At 35.9% G+C, this 26,592-nt stretch overlaps 1 protein-coding gene across 2 annotated transcripts; it reads left to right on the top strand.

Annotated features, from left to right (window-relative positions):
* The first annotated feature begins 3,005 nt into the window (after positions 1-3,005).
* Positions 3,006-26,481, top strand: LOC125670127 (proline dehydrogenase 1, mitochondrial-like). 2 transcript variants are annotated; one of them, XM_056140879.1, is made up of 14 exons: positions 3,006-3,559; positions 6,038-6,246; positions 6,481-6,536; positions 8,567-8,713; positions 11,539-11,606; positions 11,956-12,128; positions 14,327-14,408; positions 16,068-16,088; positions 17,123-17,215; positions 18,641-18,787; positions 19,182-19,277; positions 20,349-20,533; positions 23,515-23,603; positions 23,900-26,481. In XM_056140879.1, the coding sequence occupies exons 1-14, from the start codon at positions 3,239-3,241 to the stop codon at positions 24,097-24,099; spliced, it is 1,887 nt and encodes a 628-aa protein (XP_055996854.1). In that variant the 5' UTR covers positions 3,006-3,238; the 3' UTR covers positions 24,100-26,481. The 2 variants fall into 2 exon arrangements, with proteins under 2 accessions (XP_055996854.1, XP_055996858.1); XM_056140883.1 differs by lacking the exon at positions 16,068-16,088 and having other exon boundaries at positions 3,007-3,559.
* Positions 26,482-26,592: the final 111 nt, after the last annotated feature.

Below are 26,592 nucleotides of genomic sequence, written 5' to 3'. Positions count from 1 at the left end.
GCATTAATTCAGGAATATGTGGAAATAAATATATTCACTGTACACTTTATAGTTTTATCAAACACCTGAACACGATTCCGACGATCGGGGCAAGTTTGGCACTACCACGTGTCTATGGTCAAATACCAGAGAGAAAAAAATCTGAGATAAACTTTTTTCAAACATTGAAAGCCGTAATGAAAATAGGAAAAACCAGTTGTAACAGCGAACTTTAAAAGTATCGTAAATGGATTCTTTAATAAATATACAACGGTGACACAAAACAACCCTTATCAGTCTGTAAATGATTTTGAAACATATTTGGAAAAAGAATTAACATTTGGTGTGTTTTTTGGGTGACCATTTATATTTTGCTGATGACTCCATTGCATTTTTTTCTTATTTGATCGGAATGTAAAAGTAAAAAATAAAAAAACAACTGAAGATAACTTTAGATAGGATGGTGTCATTTTTCAATATAACGGTAAATCAAAATCATAAGATACCCCAGATTTTGGACGCATCTTTGCGGTATTTACGTGGAATTTTTCTAGAAAGATTTCAATTTTTTGGGGTAATGTTTTTCGACGAAATATTCGCTCAAATTTAACAAAGTTCAGAAGAAATGCACGTTGATCAGCTCTACATCATAACAGATCGATATTATATACCTATCATAACAGATCGATACTATATATCTATCAAAACAGGTCGATACTACCTGTTACCTATCAAAACAGGTCGGTAATACTTATCGTTCCATTAGAGAAACCGTTTCGGTATTGTCAAAATATTGTAGAAAATTATAAAATTGCATTATCCTGTATATATGAATATAAAAACAGAAACACACTCTGCTGACTCCTGTGTATTTCCTACATATAACAAATTATCTCTGGTATCTTGAATATAAACTCAACTGTTAGAAATAAGAACTACAAATAACAACTTATGGTCGTATCTGCAGTAGGTATACTCTTTATGTCACGTGATTATATATATATATATATATATATATATATATATATATATATATATATATATATTGTATATTTACTGGGTTTTTTTAATAAACAGGATTCAAATTGAACATCTGTTGCCTTGACGTCTGTTACCGAATAAAAAACGATACGTATAATGTCAGCCTGTTAATACATGTATGTTGTCTCGTACAAATGCACTATTGAATGTATAATCATTGCTCCTACAGTTTTGATCTATCAAAATATCCATGCAGATAATGTCGAATTTACAGGCGCAGATCATCAGACCAAACGAGACGCGAAGCTGGAATTGTATAAAACACGGAATATATATATTTAAAGGAAGGTTTTGCCATAAAAAGAAAGACAACTTTCAAATACATCGCTGCGTACTGTGCACAGTACTGAAGATGGACGTTCTGGGGATGCGTTTATTGAATTCAGATGTACTATCTAAATGTATTTTTTGTTTTTGTTTTTATTCTCATTGTATTCTTTTTCCATCTTATTTCATGATTAAATTATTTTTTTATTGAGGTAGGCCTATATTAGGATCTATATAGGGGCGTTAAATCAACCAAGCACCTGAAGAATAGAAAAGAATATCGTTTATTTCCAAATTTGGACCCATTAAGGGTATTCACAACAAATATAACATTGAGTGGTGAAAAAATGAAATAAAGTAAAAAACAAAACAAAACAAAAAAAACACACACACAGGGAAAGAGATCCAAATGATAGCGCTCAGGTGAAACGTAAGTACACCATGTATCATAGATAAGTACATAAATTAATGTACAAAATGTTATCATAGTAGATGGCACAAAATGCTATAAAAAATATTGTAAGTTTTGTCCACATTTATGTTTATTCGTTATTCAGATATATCCTGCGATAACATTGTATATTTTCTCATGACATTTGTACACGTAGTCAGCAAAAAAAGTTATCATATTACTATTTTCATTTGACGTAAACCATATCAATCTATCTGTATTTGAAAGCAAGGAGAAGTTGGTATTTTCTTCTATCATATATAGGCCTAAATTACAAATTATTGTCTAAGAATTCATAAGTATAGGGCATTCAAACATAAAATGAATTTCATCTTCTACAGAGTCTGATTTACAACACTTACATTTTCGGTCTACTACAGGGACATTGCTGTACCTGTCAATTTCAATTTCTAGTTTTAAGTATGTGAACTGATGCGGAAGTTTGTGATACATCTCAAAATATAGGGTTTTACTATGGAGAAGTATTTACCTTTGAAAAGCTTCTTTGAATAATCCACATAATGTTCGTAATTTGCCCTTTTAATTTCTAACACATTCTGACAGATTATTTTGCCATATATTGATAAATCTTTTCCTCAGTTAATTAAACACTTGATTGTAAATCTATAGATGTTATCACTGGGTAGGTCTATTCCTTGTTGTTTTAGCAAAAAATACACACTGCTCAACCAACAATTCCTTTTGTTACTATTCGGCAATATCTTATTTCTCAAGCAGAGTATCATCTGATTTATAAATGTGTTGTAGTGTGGAAAGCGTGATCCAATAAAAAAATATATATAAAACCGAAAATTTCTCCAAAATGTGTGATTTCCCCCGTTCAATCACCTTAATTGTCATAAGTCGTCCATGTTTCAAATGACATGCATTTAAGCTATGACTGCGCAATGTGCATTATGCAATTTATTTAGCGGAAGAGTAAACGGATCCATTCTCTGTCCGATATATCGTGTTCAAGTTAGGCATATCTATGGTGTCCGGATAGGGCCATTTGCAAAAACGTGACTGCGCGTTAGTCACAACGCGCCGTCACGCCAAGAAGCAACGCGCCTTCGCGCTCTCACGACAACAATCAACGCGCCTTCGCGAAGGTGTGTTGCTTGTTGGCGTGAGAGCGCGAAGGCGCGTTGATTGTTGTCGTGAGAGCGCAACTTAGGCGCGTTGCTTGTCGGCGCGAAGGCGCGTTGCTTGTTGGCGCGAAGGCGCGTTGCTTGTTGGCGTGACGGCGTGTTGTGACTAACGCGCGGCACTTCACGCTTTTGCAATTGGCCCTATCCGGACACCATACTAATCTAACAAGAAAGTAATTTACAATATACTGGTTCAGGTTCTCGTTTTCAAAAAACCTTTCGGAAATATATAAGTAGTGAAGAACCCCGCAGAAGGAGGTGTGTGGAAATGCAGGATTTTGATTGGTTGTGATATCTGTTAGGTTTCGTCCGAGTTACGACCCTTGTTGTTTACATTATTTAACGGAGTATGGCGGCACTTCTACGAACAGCACTGTATCGAAATGTTTTAACTGTACGGATTCCAGAGACAAAGTATGTCCACGGACACTTCAGCCAGTTCGGAAGAACCAAATTCACCTCAGCCCAGAGTCTGAATGATGAATCTGTGACGGTCGATGATGACAGTGCAGTGAAACATGTCCCCGCGGACTCGCAGCTGCCCGCTCTCGATTTGTCATTCAACAGCTCCAAAGAAGCATACAGGAGCAAATCAACGGCTGAAATAGCAAGGGCACTGTTTGTATTCAACATGTGTTCGATACCCTTTCTTGTCAACCATAACAAAACGGTGAGTCCCCCATTGGCTTTCGCGCTCGACTTCGGATCACTGCACATTACGCAATTTATTCAGAAGCAGCTAGAGGGATGTTTTGCCTCATCGTTAGATTTATTTTATTAGAGATGTGATTAGAGTTCATTGTTGATTATTTGACTGACACCTTTACATATAATGTTGTTTATTGTCGAGGAAAATTAATTAGGCACATTTCCAAGTTTGGCATGTTAAAAGCTCACGTCTTTATATCCAAGGTCAAATACTGTATATTTCTAAAAGTGTATATAACGGTAGATGTTTTAATATACAGTGTACTTATCTGAATTTGATACTAATTGTCATTGATTTGTTTACATTAACGTCCTCTCTGTCATAACACTGTATACGAGATTGAGGATCCTGTTTATTTTGTATGGACACACCCGCGGATCAAAAAGTCACAACAACATAGTTCAACTCCTTATTAGAAATTCTTGAAAAAGCACATTTCTGCAACTCGAGCTAAAATTAAGCTTTGACAAGACAAGATATGGTTCATTATTGGACACAAATATAAACATTAGACATAATTAAGGTGTAAAATTTCTTTTTTAAAATTGATCTTTTCTGTTGATGATGAATAGGGTTCGTCGGTTACTTTGATTGACCACAATGATTGTGCATTTGAGGAATTTTGTAAGGAAGTTAATTGCGATGACCCCCCCCCCCCCAAGACATTCAGGAATCTGAAAAGAGGTGGTTTTTATTTACCGGATCTGTTACTGGCAGGGCCTTACGTTTACACTTTTTGATAGTTTGTTCAAACTACTGTAAAATATGGAAATTATCTAGATCTATCAATGTTGAAAAATGGATGATCTTAATGGTTTTTAAGGAAAATTGATAAGGCTCAGTGCATCAATAAACAAGAGGAACGATGAATTTTGGGGAATAAGTCTGCATGTGTGCATGATTCACAAGACAACCTTTTGTGTGTGTACTGTGTGTGTGTCTGTTTGACCATTGTTTTCAGTAAGTATTTTTCTTGTCTTTTGAAAATTATTCCTCATGTTTTTGGTAATTCAAATTAATGCACTTGGTAAGACTAAGTCAAATGAAAAATGGTTTGTTCAAAATGAAAGCTTTGAAATGGTTGAACAGTTTTCATATTTGGGTATACATAATTTTTAGTTATGATAAAATATTTACTAATGCGGAAAAGAAGCATTCAAAGCAAGGAACATGAAGAAATGGTTTTATTGCTATAAAAAAAGAGTTAAAGGTATGCTTTTTTAAAATTCTATAACTTTGTTATAATGTTATTTTGATTGCTCATTTAGTAGTAATGCATGGTGTAGTTTGAAAGTGTTTAAGATAAAATGTTGGAAAACTTTATCTGGAGTTTAATAAAGAAATATTGGGTGGATAAAAAGATCACATGCAATGCATATATAGAGCATTTTTGATTTCTTTCATTTTTTGAGTGGAAAGTTGACTATTGGAGGAAAGTTTTGTGTGCAGATATTGTATTGTTACATGTGTTAGAAATCCTGCTCTGATTCGTAAGTGAAAGATGAAGATAACTAACTGTGATCAGTCTATAAATCCCACAAGGGATATAAAAAATAAATAGTACGATGACTTGTGAAGATCTTTATGCATGAGATCAGAGTTTTTACAGGAATTTGGATTTTTTGGGGAGGTGTATTTGTGTTTTATATGTATCTACAAATATTTGATAATTGGTCGTTATTTTCAATTTCACTGAAATAAGCCTGTAGGCATTAATTCCACTTGTGTTGTATTAGTTTCAGAGATGTATAGGCACATTTGTATACTTAAGCCACAGGTTCAGGTAGATAAAGTAAAAGTTTGTAAAAAATTAAGGACATGCTCTGTTTGTCAAAATATTAAGAGTTCCATATTGTGCTCTCCTGTCCCAGTCTACTGTGACCTCAGAAAAAAAAGATTCCCTTTGGTGGAATAACATCTTCATAATGGCCGATTTCCTTTTGAAAATTATAAATGCATGTATCAGCTGACAGGAATATTTGTAATTGTATGTTCCTTTTAAATCTGATTGTCTAGCTGGGAATAGCCAAACCGGTTAACAAATATATGGTGACTGCTATGTGTAGTTCGTGCATTGAAATCTAGCTGGGGTTTGAATTTTTCAGCTCACCTGTCTATGGTCTGTCTGACTGTCTGTCTTTCTGTTCATCTGTCTGTAAACTTTTTACATTTTTGACTTCTTCTCCAGAACCACTAGGCCAATTTCAACCAAACTTGGCAAAGAGCATCTTGGGTGAGGAGCTTTCAAGTTTTTTCAAATGAAGGGCCATGCCCCCTTCAAAGGGGAGATAATCACAAAAATATGGTTGGGTCATTTAAAAACTTTCTTCTTTTAGTTTTAAATGTAGGACCAAACTGAATTGTGTGACAGTCATGGTCCATGATGAAGACTTAATTTTTATAGAGTACACAATTATTATGACCTCCTTTCATACACAGGTTTTAAAATGGAGCAGACGATTGCTTGGAAAGCGGTTATTTTGTCAGATTATGAAAGCTTCGTTTTATGGTCAGTTTGTGGCCGGAGAGGACCAGGTAGCCATCCGTCCATTGGTTAATAATAATCGCAAGTATGGTGTCAAGTCAATCCTGGACTACAGTGTGGAGGAGGATATTTCATCCAAAGATGCCAAGGAAGCAGAAATGAAGTGAGTGCTTATCAAGCAGTTGTGCTACTTTCTGTTGGTACATTTAGAACAGCTCACTGTACAGTAGTACAGGTTAAAATACAATGGTACAAGTTACCATACAGTAGTACAGCTTATTGTACAGTAGTACAGCTTATTGTAATGTTGTACAGCTTATTGTTAAAATTATGTGTCTTCTTCAGATAATGAATTTTTAAAAAATCTCTTAATGATTTATTTTTGGGATATCTGTAGGAGCTGTGTTCCCCCTGATTTTGAGCCGCTTCGTGCAGAGGAAGCCAGTGACACATGTAAGTTTCAAGCTTTGTGATAAACACACTGAACTACAGCGATATCTTAACGTCTTTCAGGGCTGTTTATAGGCAATGGAAAATGTTGCCAAGTTTGTTTTCTCCTGTCTTGATGCAAAATTTCCATTTTCGTTTCCTGAAACAGCTGTCAAAGTTCAAATAAATTTTAGTGAAGTCACCACCTTTTGGGTACCCCTGCAAGTCTTGCATTTTCACACCCACCCACCCATCCTTCCATAAGCCAGGGAATCACTGGAAAATGTCTATCACACAAATTGTTTTCTGGAAAAAAATTCCAAAATCTGTATGACACAACACACAAAATCCATTAAATACAATGCTTTCATGCTGTTTATCATGACAGTAAGTGCATGTTTTGTATTCAGAAAGCATTTCAGCATACACATAGCTCTTAATTTATTATTGTTTGAATATGTTCAAAGTTGAATTTCATTGTCAAGAAAGTTCTGCCAAAGCTATGAATGCTTAAGACATGTTAAAACAGTTTTCTGCATGTCACAAATTTGATGTATTTTACAGCCTTTAAAAGTGGAAAAAGAGGGACTTGTAAGTGAAATCCTAAGGTATCTCTAAATCAACTGTGGTCTTTCAGACTTGTTATACAACAGTGTGTTTGTGTTTTGAATACTGCTCACCATTTTCAATTAAAACTATTTCATTTGCCATATTCTTGTGTACATCATGATGGGGACAGCTAGAATGAAGGGAAGGTTAAAGATAGGGAGATAGTGGGAGGAGGGAGGGAGATAGTGGGAGGAGAGAGAGAAAGTGGGAGGAGGAAGAGATATAGTGGGAGGAGGAAGAGAGATGGTGGGAGGAGGAAGAGAGATAGTGGGAGGAGGGAGAGAGATAGTGAGAGGAGGGAGGGAGATAGTGGGAGGAGGGACATAGTGGGAGGAGGGAGGGAGATAGTGGGAGGAGGGAGGGAGATAGTGGGAGGAGGGAGAGAGATAGTGGGAGGAGGGAGGGAGATAGTGGGAGGAGGGAGGGAGATAGTGGGAGGAGGGAGAGAGATAGTGGGAGGAGGGAGGGAGATAGTGAGAGGAGGGAAGGAGATAGTGAGAGGAGGGAGATATAGTGGGAGGAGAGAGAGATAGTGGGAGGAGGGAGGGAGATAGTGGGAGGAGAGAGAGATAGTGAGAGGAGGGAGAGAGATAGTGAGAGGAGGGAGGGAGATAGTGGGAGGAGGGAGGGAGATAGTGGGAGGAGGGAGGGAGATAGTGGGAGGAGGGAGAGAGATAGTGAGAGGAGGGAGAGAGATAGTGGGAGGAGGGAGGGAGATAGTGGGAGGAGGGAGATAGTGGGAGGAGAGAGGGAGATAGTGGGAGGAGGGAGGGAGATAGTGGGAGGAGGGAAGGAGATAGTGGGAGGAGGGAGGGAGATAGTGGGAGGAGGGAAGGAGATAGTGGGAGGAGGGAAGGAGATAGTGGGAGGAGAGAGAGATAGTGGGAGGAGGGAGGGAGATAGTGAGAGGAAGGAGGGAGATAATGGCTTTACGAGGGAAATAGTACTAGGAAGTGTGGACCCCTATATCTACTAACACCCCTACCCCATTTGTAGTATTGATAGATACACCCAATCCCCTGGTATAGTAATGATGAATGCATGAAGGTAAGTATTGATAGTAGCACTTTTCAGCAATAAACATTGAAATATCATCAGTTTGTTTATTACCATCAAAGTATAATATACACATTGATATTTCCCTCTAATAGGACTATAGTGATATCAAGGTGAATAACAGTTTTATGCACATTGAATTATTGCAGTAATTTAATATTTCTGTTGATTGTATGCCAGTATGTTGGGTGAAATCAATAAATAGATGATCAGAATAAAATTATTCACAACCATGTATCAATTTTACAATTAACATACCAGTAAAATGAACTTATAAATGGAGGAATTTATGCAGTGAACGTAAACAGGTGACTGTAGAGGTAGTCCTATATAACTGTTATTGTCTCCCGGTATGGACTCTATTTCACATCAGTATCTCCCCATTACAGCCCCAGATGTTCAGCGGTTTGTGCCCCACGAGGAGTTTGGTGACAGACGTGAGGGGGTTTTCAGTGCTAGGACCTACTTCTATGAAGATGAGACCAAATGCGATGAAAACTTAAAGACTTTCAAGGAGTGCATTGATGCTGTGGCAGGTGTGTATTAGCTCTGTGTTGTATCAGGTGTACAGTACGTGTGTATTAGCTCTGTGTTATATCAGGTGTACAGTAGGTGTGTATTAGTTCTGTGTTATATCAGGTGTACAGTAGGTGTGTATTAGCTCTGTGCTATATCAGGTGTACAGTAGGTGTGTATTAGCTCTGTGTTATATCTGGTGTACAGTAGGTGTGTATTAGTTCTGTGTTATATCAGGTGTACAGTAGGTGTGTATTAGTTCTGTGTTATATCAGGTGTACAGTAGGTGTGTATTAGCTCTGTGTTATATCAGGTGTACAGTAGGTGTGTATTAGTTCTGTGCTATATCAGGTGTACAGTAGGTGTGTATTAGTTCTGTGTTATATCAGGTGTACAGTAGGTGTGTATTAGCTCTGTGTTATATCAGGTGTACAGTAGGTGTGTATTAGTTCTGTGCTATATCAGGTGTACAGTAGGTGTGTATTAGTTCTGTGTTATATCAGGTGTACAGTAGGTGTGTATTAGCTCTGTGTTATATCAGGTGTACAGTAGGTGTGTATTAGCTCTGTGCTATATCAGGTGTACAGTAGGTGTGTATTAGTTCTGTGTTATATCAGGTGTACAGTAGGTGTGTATTGGCTCTGTGTTATATCAGGTGTACAGTAGGTGTGTATTAGCTCTGTGCTATATCAGGTGTACAGTAGGTATGTATTAGCTCTGTGCTGTATTAGGTGTACAGTAGGTGTGTATTAGGTCTGTGCTATATCAGGTGTACAGTAGGTGTGTATTAGTTCTGTGTTATATCAGGTGTACAGTAGGTGTGTATTAGCTCTGTGCTATATCAGGTGTACAGTAGGTGTGTATTAGCTCTGTGTTATATCTGGTGTACAGTAGGTGTGTATTAGTTCTGTGTTATATCAGGTGTACAGTAGGTGTGTATTAGCTGTGTGTTGTATCAGGTGTATAGTAGGTGTGTATTAGCTCTGTGTTATATCTGGTGTACAGTAGGTGTGTATTAGTTCTGTGCTATATCAGGTGTACAGTAGGTGTGTATTAGCTCTGTGCTATATCAGGTGTACAGTAGGTGTGTATTAACTGTGTGCTGTATCAGGTGTACAGTAGGTGTGTATTAGCTCTGTGCTATATCAGGTGTACAGTAGGTGTGTATTAGCTGTGTGTTGTATCAGGTGTATAGTAGGTGTGTATTAGCTCTGTGTTATATCTGGTGTACAGTAGGTGTGTATTAGTTCTGTGCTATATCAGGTGTACAGTAGGTGTGTATTAGCTCTGTGCTATATCTGGTGTACAGTAGGTGTGTATTAGTTCTGTGTTATATCAGGTGTACAGTAGGTGTGTATTAGCTCTGTGCTATATCAGGTGTACAGTAGGTGTGTATTAGCTCTGTGTTATATCTGGTGTACAGTAGGTGTGTATTAGTTCTGTGTTATATCAGGTGTACAGTAGGTGTGTATTAGCTGTGTGTTGTATCAGGTGTATAGTAGGTGTGTATTAGCTCTGTGTTATATCTGGTGTACAGTAGGTGTGTATTAGCTCTGTGTTATATCAGGTGTACAGTAGGTGTGTATTAGCTCTGTGCTATATCAGGTGTACAGTAGGTGTGTATTAACTGTGTGCTGTATCAGGTGTACAGTAGGTGTGTATTAGTTCTGTGTTATATCAGGTGTACAGTAGGTGTGTATTAGCTCTGTGCTATATCAGGTGTACAGTAGGTGTGTATTAGCTGTGTGTTGTATCAGGTGTATAGTAGGTGTGTATTAGCTCTGTGTTATATCTGGTGTACAGTAGGTGTGTATTAGCTCTGTGTTATATCAGGTGTACAGTAGGTGTGTATTAGCTCTGTGCTATATCAGGTGTACAGTAGGTGTGTATTAACTGTGTGCTGTATCAGGTGTACAGTAGGTGTGTATTAGTTCTGTGTTATATCAGGTGTACAGTAGGTGTGTATTAGCTCTGTGTTATATCAGGTGTACAGTAGGTGTGTATTAACTGTGTGCTGTATCAGGTGTACAGTAGGTGTGTATTAGCTCTGTGCTATATCAGGTGTACAGTAGGTGTGTATTAGCTCTGTGTTATATCTGGTGTACAGTAGGTGTGTATTAGTTCTGTGTTATATCAGGTGTACAGTAGGTGTGTATTAGCTCTGTGTTATATCTGGTGTACAGTAGGTGTGTATTAGTTCTGTGTTATATCAGGTGTACAGTAGGTGTGTATTAGCTCTGTGCTATATCAGGTGTACAGTAGGTGTGTATTAACTGTGTGCTGTATCAGGTGTACAGTAGGTGTGCTATATCTGGTGTGTACTGTCTGTTGCACTGTAGGTGCTGAGTGTTGTATTATTTGTACACTGTAGGTGCTGAGTGTTGTATTATTTGTATAGTGTAGGTGCTGAGTGTTGTATTATTTGTATAGTGTAGGTGCTGAGTGTTGTATTATTTGTACACTGTAGGTGCTGAGTGTTGTATTATTTGTACACTGTAGGTGCTGAGTGTTGTATTTGTACACTGTAGGTGCTGAGTGTTGTATTTGTACACTGTAGGTGCTGAGTGTTTTATTAGTTGTATAGTGTAGGTGCTGAGTTTTGTATTATTTGTATAGTGTAGGTGCTGAGTTTTGTATTATTTGTACACTGTAGGTGCTGAGTGTTGTATTATTTGTACACTGTAGGTGCTGAGTGTTGTATTATTTGTACAATGTAGGTGCTGAGTGTTATATTATTTGTATATTATAGGTGCTGAGTTTTGTATTATTTGTACAATATAGGTGCTGAGTTCTGTATTATTTGTACACTGTAAGTGCTGAGTTTTATATTATTTATACTTTGTAGGTGCAGTAACCGATGGCACAGGATTTATAGCTATAAAGATGACAGCTCTAGGCAGACCACAATTTCTAGTTAGTATTAGAAATCATTCCATTCATTACATGTAATTCTTAATTTTGTGGATGTTGCTTATCATTAACAGACAAACACTCTGAACAACAAATGCAAAACTTAACACTTCTGCATTTATTAATCATAACCAGGTTATTTAAAGATTCTAGTAATCCACAAATTTAGATATTTTCTCATAAACATGAAGTAATGTAATTAGCGAAAACATGTGGTGAAATTAATAGACATGGATACCATCCGGTTGGATAAGATGACTCTTTAAGCTTGATATAAGTTGATGCATTCTGTGATCATTACATCTCGTCATATAAAAGACAAAGTTCTTATTATGTTCTACATGCTTTGTAGTTACAACTCTCAGACGTGATTACATCGTGGAGGAACTTTTTTGAGAAATTTGCCGGTGACAAGACTAAGTTTTCTGAGGAGGACTTTAAGACGACCTTGAAGGATATCGGCGTCCAGGTAACCCGTGACGACAGGAAGCGGTGGTTTGCTCTGCTGGACGTTACATGTGATGGGTAAGTCAGAGACAGAAAGTGGTTAAATGGTAGCTGCTTGTTTTATCACAAGTCAGGCACAGAAAGTGGTTAAATGTTAGCTGCTTGTTTTATCACAAGTTGGGCACAGAAAGTGGTTAAATGGTAGAGGCATGGGATCTTCAACAATGAAGATTGGTTGATAAAGCCTGCAAACTAGTATCAAGGTCAAGTTAGTCCAGTGACCTCTACCTATGACCTTGGTCGGAAACACTAGTATATGTTCAGAACATGGAGTGATAGAGACATGGGATCTTCAACAGTGATGATTAAATGATTAGTCCTACAACCTGGTTAACACAACAAACTGATTTACACAACAAACTTTTGTCAAGGTCAAATACTTCTAGTGATTGACCTCTGATGTGGTCTTTTTATAAAACTTCACATATTTTCTATATGTACTGTAGTTACACGTTATTGAATGATTTTCTTAATTTTTTCCTGAATGGTAGGGCATCTGAAATGGCCTGAAAATGGGTAGCAAGTTCAAAATATTGTGGTATACTTTGTTTCTTTTGTCAAATACAACTTATTCCCATAGTTTTGAAAATATTTCCTTGCTGTTAATTTTTCTAGTACTTTGAAATTTTTTAAATGAGGGAATAAAGTGACATTTTACTACGCTGTTGATTCACGAAAAATGTAATCCCAGATCATTCAAGATCATTAAATCTTACAAATGTCAGCAGAAAGAGTAGTGTAGCTTCATGATCCACATGTTTATAACATAGACGGTATATACATATATGGTGGATGTCTTCTTATTTGTCTGAATGATGGCAAGAATCCATTTTGAATGATTAGAGTTGGGAAATTTTTTGATTTCCGATAGGACACTTTGATGCTTGATTCCGGATGTCTCTCAGTTGATTCAGTAGATTTCACATGTTTGTACTCTAAGAAGATGGGTGACTTTATGGAGCTGAGAACCCACAGAAGGACAGATATCAAAGTTAAATTGAAACTCTCCAGAAAAAAAATTTGCATTCTAGTTACAACAATCAATCCATAGTTTCCAAAAATGCTTTTTCGATGTACTGATTTTAAAGGAACATTGAAAAAATCCTATTCAAAATCATGTGTACTCTAATTTGACATATGTAATGTGTTGTTGTCTGTTTTTATACGCCCGTCAAAGACGGGACGTATTATGGTATGGCGTCGTCCATCTGTCTGTCCGTCTGTCCGGACCTTGTGGGCAGGATAAAGACTGAACCATAAGCCCTAGGACTTTACAACTTAATACATTTGATCACCATAATGAGAGGAAGATGCCTATTGTTTTTCAAGGTCAAAGGTCAAGGTCGTAGTATCACTTATTAGGAAAACCTTGTGGGCAGGATACAAACCGAACCGTAAGCTCCAAGATATTATTACTTGGTATATTTGATCACCATGATGAGAGGAAGATGTCTATTGTTTTTCAAGGTCAAAGGTCAAGGTCGTAGTATCACTTTAGCAAAACCTTGTGGGCAAGATACAAATCGAACCGTAAGCTCCAGGATATTATAACTTGGTATATTTGATCATCATGATGAGAGCAAGGTGCCTATTGTTTTTCAAGGTCAGAGGTTAAAGGTCAAGGTTGTGATATCACTTATTAGGAAAACCTTGTGGGCAAGATACAAACCAAACCGTAAGCTCCTGGATATTATAACTTGGTATATTTGATCACCATGATGAGAGGAAGATGCCTATTGTTTTTCAAGGTCAAAGGTCAAGGTCGTAGTATCACTTATTAGGAAAACCTTGTGGGCAGGATACAAACCGAACCGTAAGCTCCTGGATATTATAACTTGGTATATTTGATCACCATGATGAGAGGAAGATGCCTATTTTTTTCAAGGTCAAGGTCATAGGTTTACTCAGTAGGAAAACCTTGTAGGTGTATACTGTACCTGTACTTATACTTAAGCACTAACTGTTTCAAGCAAAGGTATGTGGTATATTAGCATATTTATGAAGTAGCGCATTCTAAGGCTATCCCACTTTATATCTTGATATCCATTTCTACAAGCATAATAATGAATTAGCTCACAGAGGACAGTGCTAACTTCACTAAAATATGAATCCCATTAAAATATGTTTTCCTTGAGGAAAATCTACGGGCGTATAATGTCACGTTGGTGTTGCTCTTGTTGATTTCTTGTAACTAACAGTTATGTATTTCTTTACAGAGAGATTGACCTCTTGGATTGGGACAATTTACTGGACATAAATACACAGATGGGGAAGCACTTGGTGATTCCCAATGTCAAGGTCAGTCATTGTACATCAAACATCTTGAATGTCAAGGTTAGTCATTGTACATCAAACATCTCCAATGTCAAGGTCAGTTATTGTACATTAAATATCTCCAAGGTCAGTCATTATACATCAAACATCTTCAATGTCAAGGTCAGTCATTGCACATCAAACATCTCTAATAGCAAGGTCAGTTACTGTACATCAAACATCTCCAATGTCAAAGTCAATCATTGTACAGTACATCAAACATCTCCAAGGTCAAGATCAGTCATTGTACATCAAGTGTCTCCAAGGTCAAGGTCAGTTACTGTACATCAAACATCTCCAATGTCAGTCTTTTTATACTATACATATAAGGCTACTAGATGAAACCCCACACAAGTGCAGGAAATCACAATTAAAAAATATTGCTTTGAAGAAGGACTTCTTAAATACATGTTTGAATTGTTGCGCACATGAATTGAATGAACAATACACAGGGACTTATAATGGTATCACAGAGTTCGGGCCCAAAACGGGCTTAGCCCCTGTGGAACAATATCTTTAATTCAAATGAATTTTTAAAAGAACAATTTTTGAATAATTGTGTGCATTAGTTATGTTATATTTATTGATATCATATACAGTACTAGGAAGTCACTTGGAGCTCCAAATTAAATGTTCCTTTTGTAACATAAAATTTAATGATCTCTCTCCATATTGAAAATTAGATAATGGATTTACAAATGCAATTGTAATCTGTCTTGCAGAATATTTGACCAAAGTTAAAATGAATGGTTGTTCATAATTTCAAAATTTATGTTTATAATGGCAGTTTTTGTCCAGTGCGACAATTAAGGGCAAAATTATGAATACATGTCGTTTCTTCTCGTCAAATGCAGTAATCAAAAACTTAATGCACTATATGAATGACAAACTGAAAAACTGCTATATTGTAAACAGTGGCCTGATTTCTTGGACATTGTCAGGTAGTGTACAACCTAATTTCGGTAAAATGTTTTAACTTTAAAGTTATAAGGTCAAACTGCCTAAAACAGTCCCAGACCATTCAATATCTGACATATTGGACATTAACATTTCATATTCAACCAAAATAAAAACTTTTTTGTGTTTATCCATGTGTTGTTCATATCATATATATCAGTAACTGTTAATAAATTATTGCAAAAAGTCGTAACTGACTTCTATAATCTTGGAAAAAATTAAGAACATCAAAAATATCAGATGAATATCGTATTTCAAAATTTATCAATGTGTCAGATCGTTGGTCTCGGCTGGAGGTCCTTCGTTGAATGAGATGTACATAAGTAACATAATTCTAAATCTTCATAAAATGATAAATATGAGCGTAGTGAAAAACTATTAAGTATAACTTACACTGAACAACTGCACAATTTTATGCTGATCATGTAAACTAATCGCAATCGAAAGGCCCAAGAATGTGCGATTGGTTGTAGACTTTAGCGTCTATGATGTTGCCTCATTCTGGGCACTTTGTTCTGGAAATTTCCATAAGGCTGATTCAAGACTAAAATCACAAAATGATGAAACTAACAGGCATATTTTATCTATTCAACAATTGTCATATTAAAAGAACCGGAAAACTGGTTTAGATCCGCCTTTTGGCTTTGAAGCATGTCCGTCACTTTACTTTCATTTTTGCTATTTCAGGGTAGTTTATCGAAAACGAACGTAGGTTTTTAATTGATATTATGATATTTACTAATCAAATAAGATTCTGTTATAGCTTATGGACTTCACCTCACATATGAAACAATATTAAAGGTGCAAGCAGTAACTCTGGAGCAAAATTTTTTAATTTATAAGTATAGATAGTTTGGTGTAAAATTGACACTTTCAAAATTTAAAGAAACAATTAAACCAGGAAGTTTTGGATGTTGATTTATAATTACATTTCAAGTTTCTGTCACAGTTAAGTAGAATTTCCAAAATGTAATACATTTTATCAAATCATTGAGTGCCAGAAAATCCAGTTTTTCTGTTTGCATAGCATGAAGACTGCTTCTCTTCTTTTTCACGTAACAGCTGTATAAATAAAAATTTACTTCCACATAACAGCTGTATAAATAAAAATTTACTTCCACATAACAGCTGTATAAATATAAATTTATCTACACATAACAGCTGTATAAATAAAAATTTACTTCCACATAATAGCTGTATAAATGAAAATTTACTTCCACATAACAGCTGTATAAATGAAGATTTATTTATACACATAACAGCTATATAAATGAATATTTATTTACACATAACAGCTATATAAATGAAAATTTATTTCCACATAACAACAGTATAAATGAATATTTATTTATACACATAACAGCTATATAAATGAAGATTTAATTTACACATAACAGCTATATAAATGAAGATTTATTTACACATAACAGCTATATAAAGGAATATTTATTTACACATAACAGCTATATAAATGAAGATTTACTTCCACATAACAGCTGTATAAATGAAGATTAATTTACACATAACAGCTATATAAATGAAGATTTATTTACACATAACAGCTATATAAATGAAGATTTATTTACACATAACAGCTATATAAATGAAGATTTATTTACACATAACAGCTGTATAAATGAAGATTTATTTACACATAACAGCTATATAAATAAAAATTTATTTACACATTATAGCTGTATAAATGTAGATTTACGCCTGACAGATTTTAAATGTGATTGTAGACTGGGGAAATCCAGCCATTAGTTGTCTCCCTTCAGAAGGAAGAGGAAGAGCAGCTTAATCAGATGTTGCTGAGATTAAACGAAATAGCACAGGTAAAAGGGCCGACAACCATTTTATGAATGTTGTCAAATAGCACAGGTAACAGAGCGAATGACAGCAACCAGTTTATAAATGTTGTTCTCAGTTATATCGTGCAGGTTGCAGAGAATAATGAGTTCAACGTTGATATCTCGAACATGGATATCTCAAATACCATGGATATGTCAAAGTCAGTTGAAAGTCCCAACAATATTTATGCCCCCATTCAAAGAATAGGGGCATATTGCTTTGCACCTGTTGGTTGGTTGGTAGACCACATGTCCGCTTAATATCTTGAGAACCATTCACTTCATTACACATATAATGATATTTTAAATGTGGGTTGGTTACGAGTAGAAGAGGACCCCTTTTGATTTTCAGGTCAAGGGTCAATCTACTCTGGACATAGAAAGATGCTGTCCACTCAATATCTTAAGAAACCTTTCCTTGACAGACAGTAAACTTGGTATACTGATACATTGTGAGGAGTAGATGACCCCTAATGGTTTTGAGGGTACGTGGTCAAGGATCAAACTGGACATAGGAATATTATAACTGACCCCTCAGTGTCTAGAGAACCCTTTGCTCGACAGACATCAAACATATTACACTGTTACATCTCCAGAAGAAGATTCGAGGTCACATGGTCAAAGGTCAAGCTGGACATAGGAATATACTGTCCGCTCAATATCTTGAGAACCCTTTCGTTGACAGACATCAAACTTGGTACACTGGTACATCTTTAGGAGTAGACGACCCCTGTTGATTTTGAGGTCACATGGTCAAAGTTCAAGTGTCAAACTGTATATGGGAATATACTGACCACTCAATGTTTTGAGAACCCGTTGCTTGACAGACATCAAACTTGATACACTGGTACATCTTCCGGAGAAGATGACCCTTATTGATTTTGAGGTCACATGTTCAAAGGTCAAACTAGACATAGTAATATATTATCTCCTATATTTTAAGAATTATTTGCTTGGTTGACACCAAACTTGGTACACTGGTACACCATAAGGAGTAGGTGAAGCCTATTGATTTTTAAGTCACATGGTCAATCCACTCTTGACATAGTAAGATAATGTCTGCTCAATGTCTTTAATTGGTTTGGCACTACTATTAATTAAATGTACATGTGTATAACCCTTTCCAAGTTTTCACCATGGGGGCACATATGTTTTATAAACATTTCTTGTTTCTTTATGTATCTTAAACTCAATATCTCGAATTATTGGATATATCAAAGTCTTTTCTCGGCACCATCAAGTTTGAGATAAAGAGGTTAGACTGTATGTGTGCAATGCTAAAGCAACTTCCACAGAGAGTTCATGTATAATCCTTGTTTCTATGTTCAGCTTTATACAGGTATTAAGAATTTAAATTTCTATATAGGTAGCCCCTACAACAATGAAAGATGAGTCTTGTTTTCTTTGCAGTATGCCATTAAAAAGGATGTTCGCGTAATGGTAGATGCTGAGCAGACATATTTTCAGCCAGCCATTAGTCGATTAACGATTGAGATGATGAGAAAATTCAACAAAGAGAAGGCTGTCATATTTAATACATACCAGTGTTATCTAAAGGCAAGGGATTGCGTCATCTCATGAGAAAACTTAACGGCAACTACCTTGTCAAATGTCATTTGTAGATTTCAAGTACTCCTAAGTGTATATATGTAGCCATTAAATTTGCATGTTCCTTTTAAAAATTCTAGGCACAGCGTATCTATGATCTAGCATCTTAAACAAAAACTAAATGATTAAACCAATAATTGAGAATCAAATTATGCTAGTTCATGTACATGTTTCTCATCTGTTTCATACATGTTTCTTCACAAGAAGACATAATTATCAACTGTTATAATCTGTGATGAAATTTGTTTATTTCTGAGTGGATTGTTAGTTTAGAAAGTTTAACCTTTATATAAATACTGTGTAATGTGATATTTCTTTATTTCGGAGTGGATTGTTATTTTAGAAAGCTTATGCCTCTGTGAAGCTGGATTTGGATCTGTCAAAACGTGAAGATTTCTATTTTGGTGCAAAAATTGTAAGGGGGGCCTATATGGAACAAGTAAGTTCAAGATTTTGCAATGTTCTAACCAGAGTTTACGGTGTTGTAACCCAAGTTTACAATATTTTATTAGAGTTAACAATATTCTAACTAGAGTTTAAAATATTTCATCAGAGTTTATAATATTTTAACTAGAGTTTACAACGTTCAAACTAGAATTTACAATATTGCAGAGTTTACATTGTTCTAATCGGAGTCAAGTCAACTCGTACCCTGACCGACTCGTACCCAGGTCAACTCGTACCCAATAGGTCAACTCGTACCCAAAAGGCAAAAGTCAACTCGTACCCAAGAATCTGGTTACGAGTTGACTCCTCCTCTTCAATATGATGATAACTCGTACCTAAGCGATATGTCACTTATATGCGCATAGATATATTGCATTATGGCCAGATTCTTGGGTACGAGTTGACTTTTGCTTTTTGGGTACGAGTTGACCTGGGTACGAGTCGGTCAGGGTACGAGTTGACTAGAAATCTTCTAATCAGAGTTTACAATATTTTAACCAGAGTTTACAATGTTCTAACTAGAGTTTACAATATTCTAATCAGAGTTTACAATATTTTATCAGAGTTTACAATGTTCTAACTAGAGTTTACAATATTCTAATCAGAGTTTACAATATTTTATCAGAGTTTACAATGTTCTAACTAGAGTTTACAATATTCTAATCAGAGTTTATGATATTTTAACCAGAGTTTACAATGTTCTAACCAGAGTTACGATTCCCAACCAGAAGTTATACAAACTATAAACAATGAGTAAACATTCATAAAATGGAACATGAATGTAATAATAAAACCATGTACAGTATACAATAATCTTTGAGAAAAAAAGAGATGAGAGTAAAATATTGATGTGTATTAGAGTCTTGCTGAGGAAAAAAGCTATATACAGTACTGGATGTAGAAGTGTTTTGATAATACAATGTACATAGATGTTTAGTGGTACACAGACATACAAAAGCATTCTTCAAGATGTCCTCCAAAAAACCCAACAATTTTTTAATTTGATCCCTGTGATGAAAGCTGCCCTGATATACACGTGTACACAGTATGAGTGAAATTGTAGGAAAGGGAGCGGGCAGTGACTATTGGCTACGAGGATCCGATCCAGCCCACGTTCGGCGCCACATCACTCAGCTACCACAGTGTAATGGAGGAAATCATGAATCAAATTAACCAGAGATCGAGAGGGAAAATAGCCGTGATGGTGGCAAGTCACAACGAGGACACAGTCAAATTTACGGTGGAAAAGTAGGAATTTATGTTACATCTCTATGTTGTTATTGTGGCAGGAATAGAACAGAAAGACAAAAAACAATATTCATTGTCGTGACCCTCTCCAAAGAAACTGGACATGTTGCTTTGTGGTCAGTACATTGTGCGTCACTAGGTCAATTAGTGGGCAGTATGTTGTCCTGATTAACTTGATAGCCCTTTATCTGAGATTTGTCACTAGTAGATGAATGTAGACCCTATTAATCAATAGGTCAAAGGTCACCAGGTTTCCTGCTATGCATACAATGTTGTCTAACCAAACACTCATTCACCCTAGAGATTTTAGTCATCAAACTTCACAGGCAGCTAGGTTAGTCACGACTAACAGATGACTGGCAGGATACCCACTATGAATACAATAACTATTGTCCTTCCAACTACTTAACCTTTGACCTGGTAGTCATCAAATTCCATAGACTAGCTATTGATTTTCAGGTGAAAAGTCAATAGTCCAGCATTTTTTCCCTACTATTTGGGAATTGTAACAATATCCATTCAATTGGGGGAAAATAGCATGAAAATACAACAATTTGGGAATTTTTTATAATACATGTATAAACAAAAGGATTAACTCTGAATATGCCATATTTTAAAGGATCAACAAATAAACAAGTTTTCATTGTTTATATTTTATGAACATACACCTGTTTTTAGCTCACCTGAGCTGAAAGCTAAAATGATCTTTTCTGATCGCCTGCTGTCTGTCGTCTGTCCATCAGTCTGTAAACTTTTTTACATTTTTGACTTCTCCAGAACCACTGGACCAATTTCAACCATACTTGTCAAAAAGCATCCTTGGGTGAAGGGCTTTCAAGTTTGTACAAATAAAAGGCCATGTCTCCTTCTATGGGGAAATGATCACAAAAATGCAAAAATAGGGCAGGGTCATTTAAAAATCTTCTTCGCGAGAACCACTGGGCCAGGAGAGTACAAATTTACATGAAAGCTTCCTGACACAGTGCAGATCAAATTTGTTAAAGTCATGCCCCTGGGGATAGGATGCGGCCACAATAAAGGATCAAATTTTTACATACAATTTAAAAATCTTCTTCTTAAGAACCACTGGGCCAGAAAAGTTTACATGAAAGCTTCTTGACATACTGATAGTGCAGATTCAAGTTTGTTAAAATCATGGCCCCCAAGGATAGTGTGGGACCACAATATGGGATCAAAGTTTTACATATAAATATATAGAGAAAATCATTAAAAATCTTGTGAAGAAGAATCATTGGGCCAGAAAAGCTTAGATTTACATGAAAGCTTCCTGACAGTGCAGAATCAAGTTGGTTAAAATCATGGCCCCTGGGGGAAAGGTGGGGCCACAATAGTGGATCAAAGTTTTACATACAAATATATTAATATAGAGAAAATCATTAAAAATCTTCATCTCAAGAACCATTGGGCCAGAGAAGTTTACATTCACATGAAAGCTTCCTGACATAGTGCAGGTTCAAGTTTGTAAAAATCATGGCTCCCGGGGGTAGGTTGTGGCCACAATAGGGATACAAAATTTACATGTGAATATGTAGGAAAAATCTTTAAATATGGGCCAAGGTGGCTCAGGTGAGCGATGTGGCCCATGAGCCTCTTGTTTAAGTCTACTTTCTTTATGTCAGTCAAAATGCCAACTTAAACTTGGCAAATCTTTCATACAAAGTGAATTACAAGCGTCAAAGTATGATTGTCATAGTGGTTTGTTGCTGGCCATTTTTAGAGCCCCGCATGAAATAAGAGAGCCCTATAGTAATCACATCGTCCGTCCATCTGTCTGTCAATGTTTTTATCATGACACAGTAACTCAAAGAGTATAATATTTTCTCTTTGTATGTTATATACGAAAATGTTTCGTTTGACAGATATTGAATTCATTCAATAAAAATGATGCACGTCATTCATAGTCAACAAATGCTTGATCATGTTTGGTATACAAGGTTAAATTTGTGACATCCTGTTGTAAAATGGAGGTAGGTTCAAATGTAACTTATGCATAGAATTATGTATTCCTTGCGCATTACACCTTAAGTAGTAAATTGTTCTGTCTAATAAACAAAGATGCAAGATAGTTTTCAAATGAGTGTGCCCTTTTTGTTAATGTTATAGAACTTTTTGTTTGAGAAAATTTCGAAATGGTATGCTTGTTAACAGAAAAGCCCTCAGCAGGGCCTTTGCTGACCTTGTCAGTTTTCTAGTTAGCTTTAAAATTAGGAAAAATCGATCATAGTATTTGGCACTGGCAATGGTACCGTTTATTAGTACAAGTTATGGAAGAGGAAAAACCACTGAATGTCACTACTCATGGACTTTATTTAGGAGCAAGGAGAGCATCCATATTTTACAAACATTATTTTATATTACTAGAATCTCACAACAAATTTATAGGGGATATAGCTTGTTCATAATGTGTATGCGTGTTCAATGAAATGTTGTGGACACAATGTATAGTACCAATCACAACATTGATAAAGAATAGGGAGAGAAAGATCCTTAAACATTTCTGGGTCAGAAGGTCATAGGTGAAGGTCACAGTCAATAATAAAATGTAGTAGTGGACACCATTTTACATGTATAGAATACTATTCCAGTTTTTTGTCTCCTATTTGCCACAGGGATAGCAAATTTAGGGAGAGAAAGCTCCTGATTGATATCTGGGTCAAAAGATCAAATTCACAGTGATGAATTGTAACAAGGTTATGGAGAACACCATGGGAAGAGTACTTTTAGTCTCCTACTTCATGTAACAGATAGGGAAAAAACAAACCCTACAGATTTCTGGTCAAAAGGTCATTAATCAAGGTCACAGAAGATTCCGTTTCATTTAATGTTTTAAACACCCGGTAGAGAGAAACCCACTGGGGTCACCGTAAGTGGAAAACGAATTTCTAAATCTTATTTTAATTAGAATGTTCTCAGAATTTCTAAATGAAGCTAATTTTCATGAAATTGTTTGTATTTTACAGGATGAAGGAAAATAATATAGGACCACATGACAGACTGATTTGTTTTGGTCAACTCCTGGGCATGTGTGACCACATCAGCTTTCCTCTAGGTATACAATATATCACTGTCTTTAGAGATGCACTGTAGACTGTGTGATGACAACAGTTAATTTCTTCTCAGTGTAAAGCTTGTCACTTTCTTCAGAAACACACTGTAAACTGTTGAAGTAAGTCACTGAGGGAAAGTAAATCTTCAGCATCTTTTTGTAGCACAGTTGTTAATTGATTGAAATTAGAAACACATGGCATCAAAATTTAGCAAGGAATTTCCCTGTACAAATCAGAATTATCTCTTTTGTTTATGATAAAGTCTTGTCTTCAGTGTCAATATTATTTTTGAATAAAGGTCAGGCAGAGTACTCAGTGTATAAATACGTTCCATACGGCCCGGTGGAGGAGGTCCTTCCGTATCTCTCCAGGAGGGCCATGGAAAACCGTGGAGTCCTGAAGAAGGTCAAAAAAGAGAAAAGACTGCTCTGGAAGGAGTTACTACGGCGAGTGAAGAATGGAGAACTGCGTTATAACCCGACCAAAGCTTCCGCCTGAAGTTATCAGTCAAAGGGAACACAACCTAGAGTCCATCACTGTCAGTTTACATCTAAAAATTCACCAACAGTTGTGCTAGATTAAGAGAAACATTACATGAATCTTTAATGGCATAGAAAGCATCGAGATTTAGATCTGTAATGGCTGTACCTATTTATTTATTTCTTCCATCCTCATTCCTTCCATTCTACGAGCTGAGAATCGTTGATACTGTATATGTCATGGGTCAAGGTCAACATACAACTCAACACAACAGGTGTCAACACTAGGGGCCGAGGGTGAAGCTCGGTATGTCTCTCAGAGTTTGAGATTGTTATATACATATCGACCGAGGACAATGAATTTTATAGGCATGTTCAAGGCTGACATTAATTGACAAATACGTCTTCATACCGGTAATTGTGTATTGGCAGTGTAGTGAAGATTGTTATGTTTCACAAGTGTAGGAAATGTGTGATGGAAATGTAAAGACATCACATCCAAAAACCTTCAAACTAACCTTATTTAAAGGCAAAAATTGTGACATTTGTTATTACATTGTGTTAGAGGAGAATGACTTGAAATCTTCCCCGTACATTTGTTATTAGTCAGGAGAATGACTTGAAATCTTCCCCGTACATTTGTTATTAGTCAGGAGAATGACTTGAAATCTTCCCCGTACATTTGTTATTACACAGGAGAATGACTTGAAATCTTTCCGGTATAATCTACTGTCTTATGAAATTTTACTGGTAATACTTTCTGATTTTCAGCGAGTTTGTGGGTCATTCTAATGTATAATTGCGAGTGTCAAACTGGTATAGTCAGTCATCGTGGACTGAATTCAAGTTACATTTGCTACACTATCCTGTCAAAGAATTATTTTTGTGACAGGCTTTTGTATAATTTTGTTAATTATTATATCTTTTTGTTGACATTGTTATAAAACAGATAGATTCTGTGTTGTTTGGTCTGCTTAGCAGACACCCATTCCATGCATCTGTTTATTCTTAGCAAGCTGTTAGACAATCTATTGATAGATAGTCTTTTTTCACAATACAGTCTACTCCACTTATATTGAATATATCTGTTAAGTTGAACTATCTGTTGTATTGAAGTGAAAATAAATCCCCAGTAAAATTACTGATATAGTTCAACATTTGTTATATTGAATTGGATATAATGAACAATGCCGGTCAGTCCCCTGAATTTCAATATATCCGGAGTAGACTGTAATGTACAATTCAGGTTGGTCCCCTGAATTTCAGTATACCTGGAATTGACTGCATTAGGAATATGGAAATGGTTAGAACTGTTTTTGTGTTCGATTTTATTTTTTTAAATGCTGCTTTTTTTCTTGTTCTGCACACGATAGGAATACCGGTTGGTTTTTAATTAAAGTGGACCTTTGAATATCTTTATGCCCCTGTAATCTGAGATTCGGGAACATATAGTGTTTGGCCTGTCTGTCTGTCTGTTTGCAAAACCTTTAACTTGGGCTGTAACTTTTGAATGATTGGTGATAGTGCTTTCATATTTTGCATATGTATTCCTTGTGACAAGACCTTTCTTTTGGTACTAAAATTTTGACCTCATGTCCTTAACCTTGGAGTTTATAGCCATAGAGGCATCAGCGTTTCACAATCACATCTTGTTTTAATTTATATTACATTCAGTTCTGTCATTTTTATGAGGATGAGATTTTCTTCTGCTATAGACACAGGAAATTATATCGCTTGGGTTCAAGTCTACTATACGCTTTCATAGTAAATTCGAACCCAAGGGATATAAATGCCTGTGGCTCTGGGCGCCTTGCACGATTTAGATCAGTTAATTGAACGGAAAACAGGTAATTGTTCTAGATAGCATTTTGATCTAGGGTGCTTCACCAGACTCAATGTTGATCAAAGTGAATTGTAGAATGATTTGCATATTGTTCATGAAAAGTGGGGGGAAAAAATTCAGACAAAATTATACTTTTTAAGTACTGTGCTCTAGATAATATGAAAACCAGCACTACATATTAATGAAGTATAATTACCAGCCTTTAATGACAGAATCCAGAACAACCTTATCTTACTTAATCTACATTGACCTTGGTTAATCCAAATTAACTTTGTAGTTGTTCAGTTGATTTGTTCATTCATTAATTTGCTGTGTACATGGTCTGTGAACTGTTTATTATTTTTGTTTATATATATTTTTTTTAGGTTTGTTTATATTGGTTTTTATTGTTCAAATTTTATTTTACATTCATTATTTTTAGCATCACGTTCTCACTGATGTGTTCCAGGGGACAGTGTACCAGAATCTCATCTACATGCGTTCTTATTTAATAATCGTACAATAGTGATATAATGCTCATTATTGAATTGTTTTGTTATTAAACAATGAAGGTTCTAATGTGGTGTTTCTTTCTATAGTCTTAATGATTTTTAGGGCTGCAAACATTGAGGAATTGCATTTAATGATAAGAGAAACAATTAAAAATGAAAAGCTGTTCATGGTGAAAAT

This window comes from Ostrea edulis, chromosome 1, assembly GCF_947568905.1.
Source record: "Ostrea edulis chromosome 1, xbOstEdul1.1, whole genome shotgun sequence".
Lineage (NCBI taxonomy): Eukaryota > Metazoa > Mollusca > Bivalvia > Ostreida > Ostreidae > Ostrea > Ostrea edulis.
The sequence above is the reverse complement of the archived record's forward strand: the minus strand, read 5'-3'. Positions and strand labels throughout refer to the sequence as shown.

Bases quoted from the DNA above. Each gene is read 5' to 3' on its own strand.
- LOC125670127 (XM_056140879.1), top strand. From the start codon at position 3,239: ATGGCGGCACTTCTACGAACAGCACTGTATCGAAATGTTTTAACTGTA. The intron at 6,247-6,480 runs GTGAGTGCTTAT...GGATATCTGTAG, and splicing joins GCCAAGGAAGCAGAAATGAA to GAGCTGTGTTCCCCCTGATT. The intron at 18,788-19,181 runs GCAAGGGATTGC...TTGTTATTTTAG, and splicing joins CATACCAGTGTTATCTAAAG to AAAGCTTATGCCTCTGTGAA.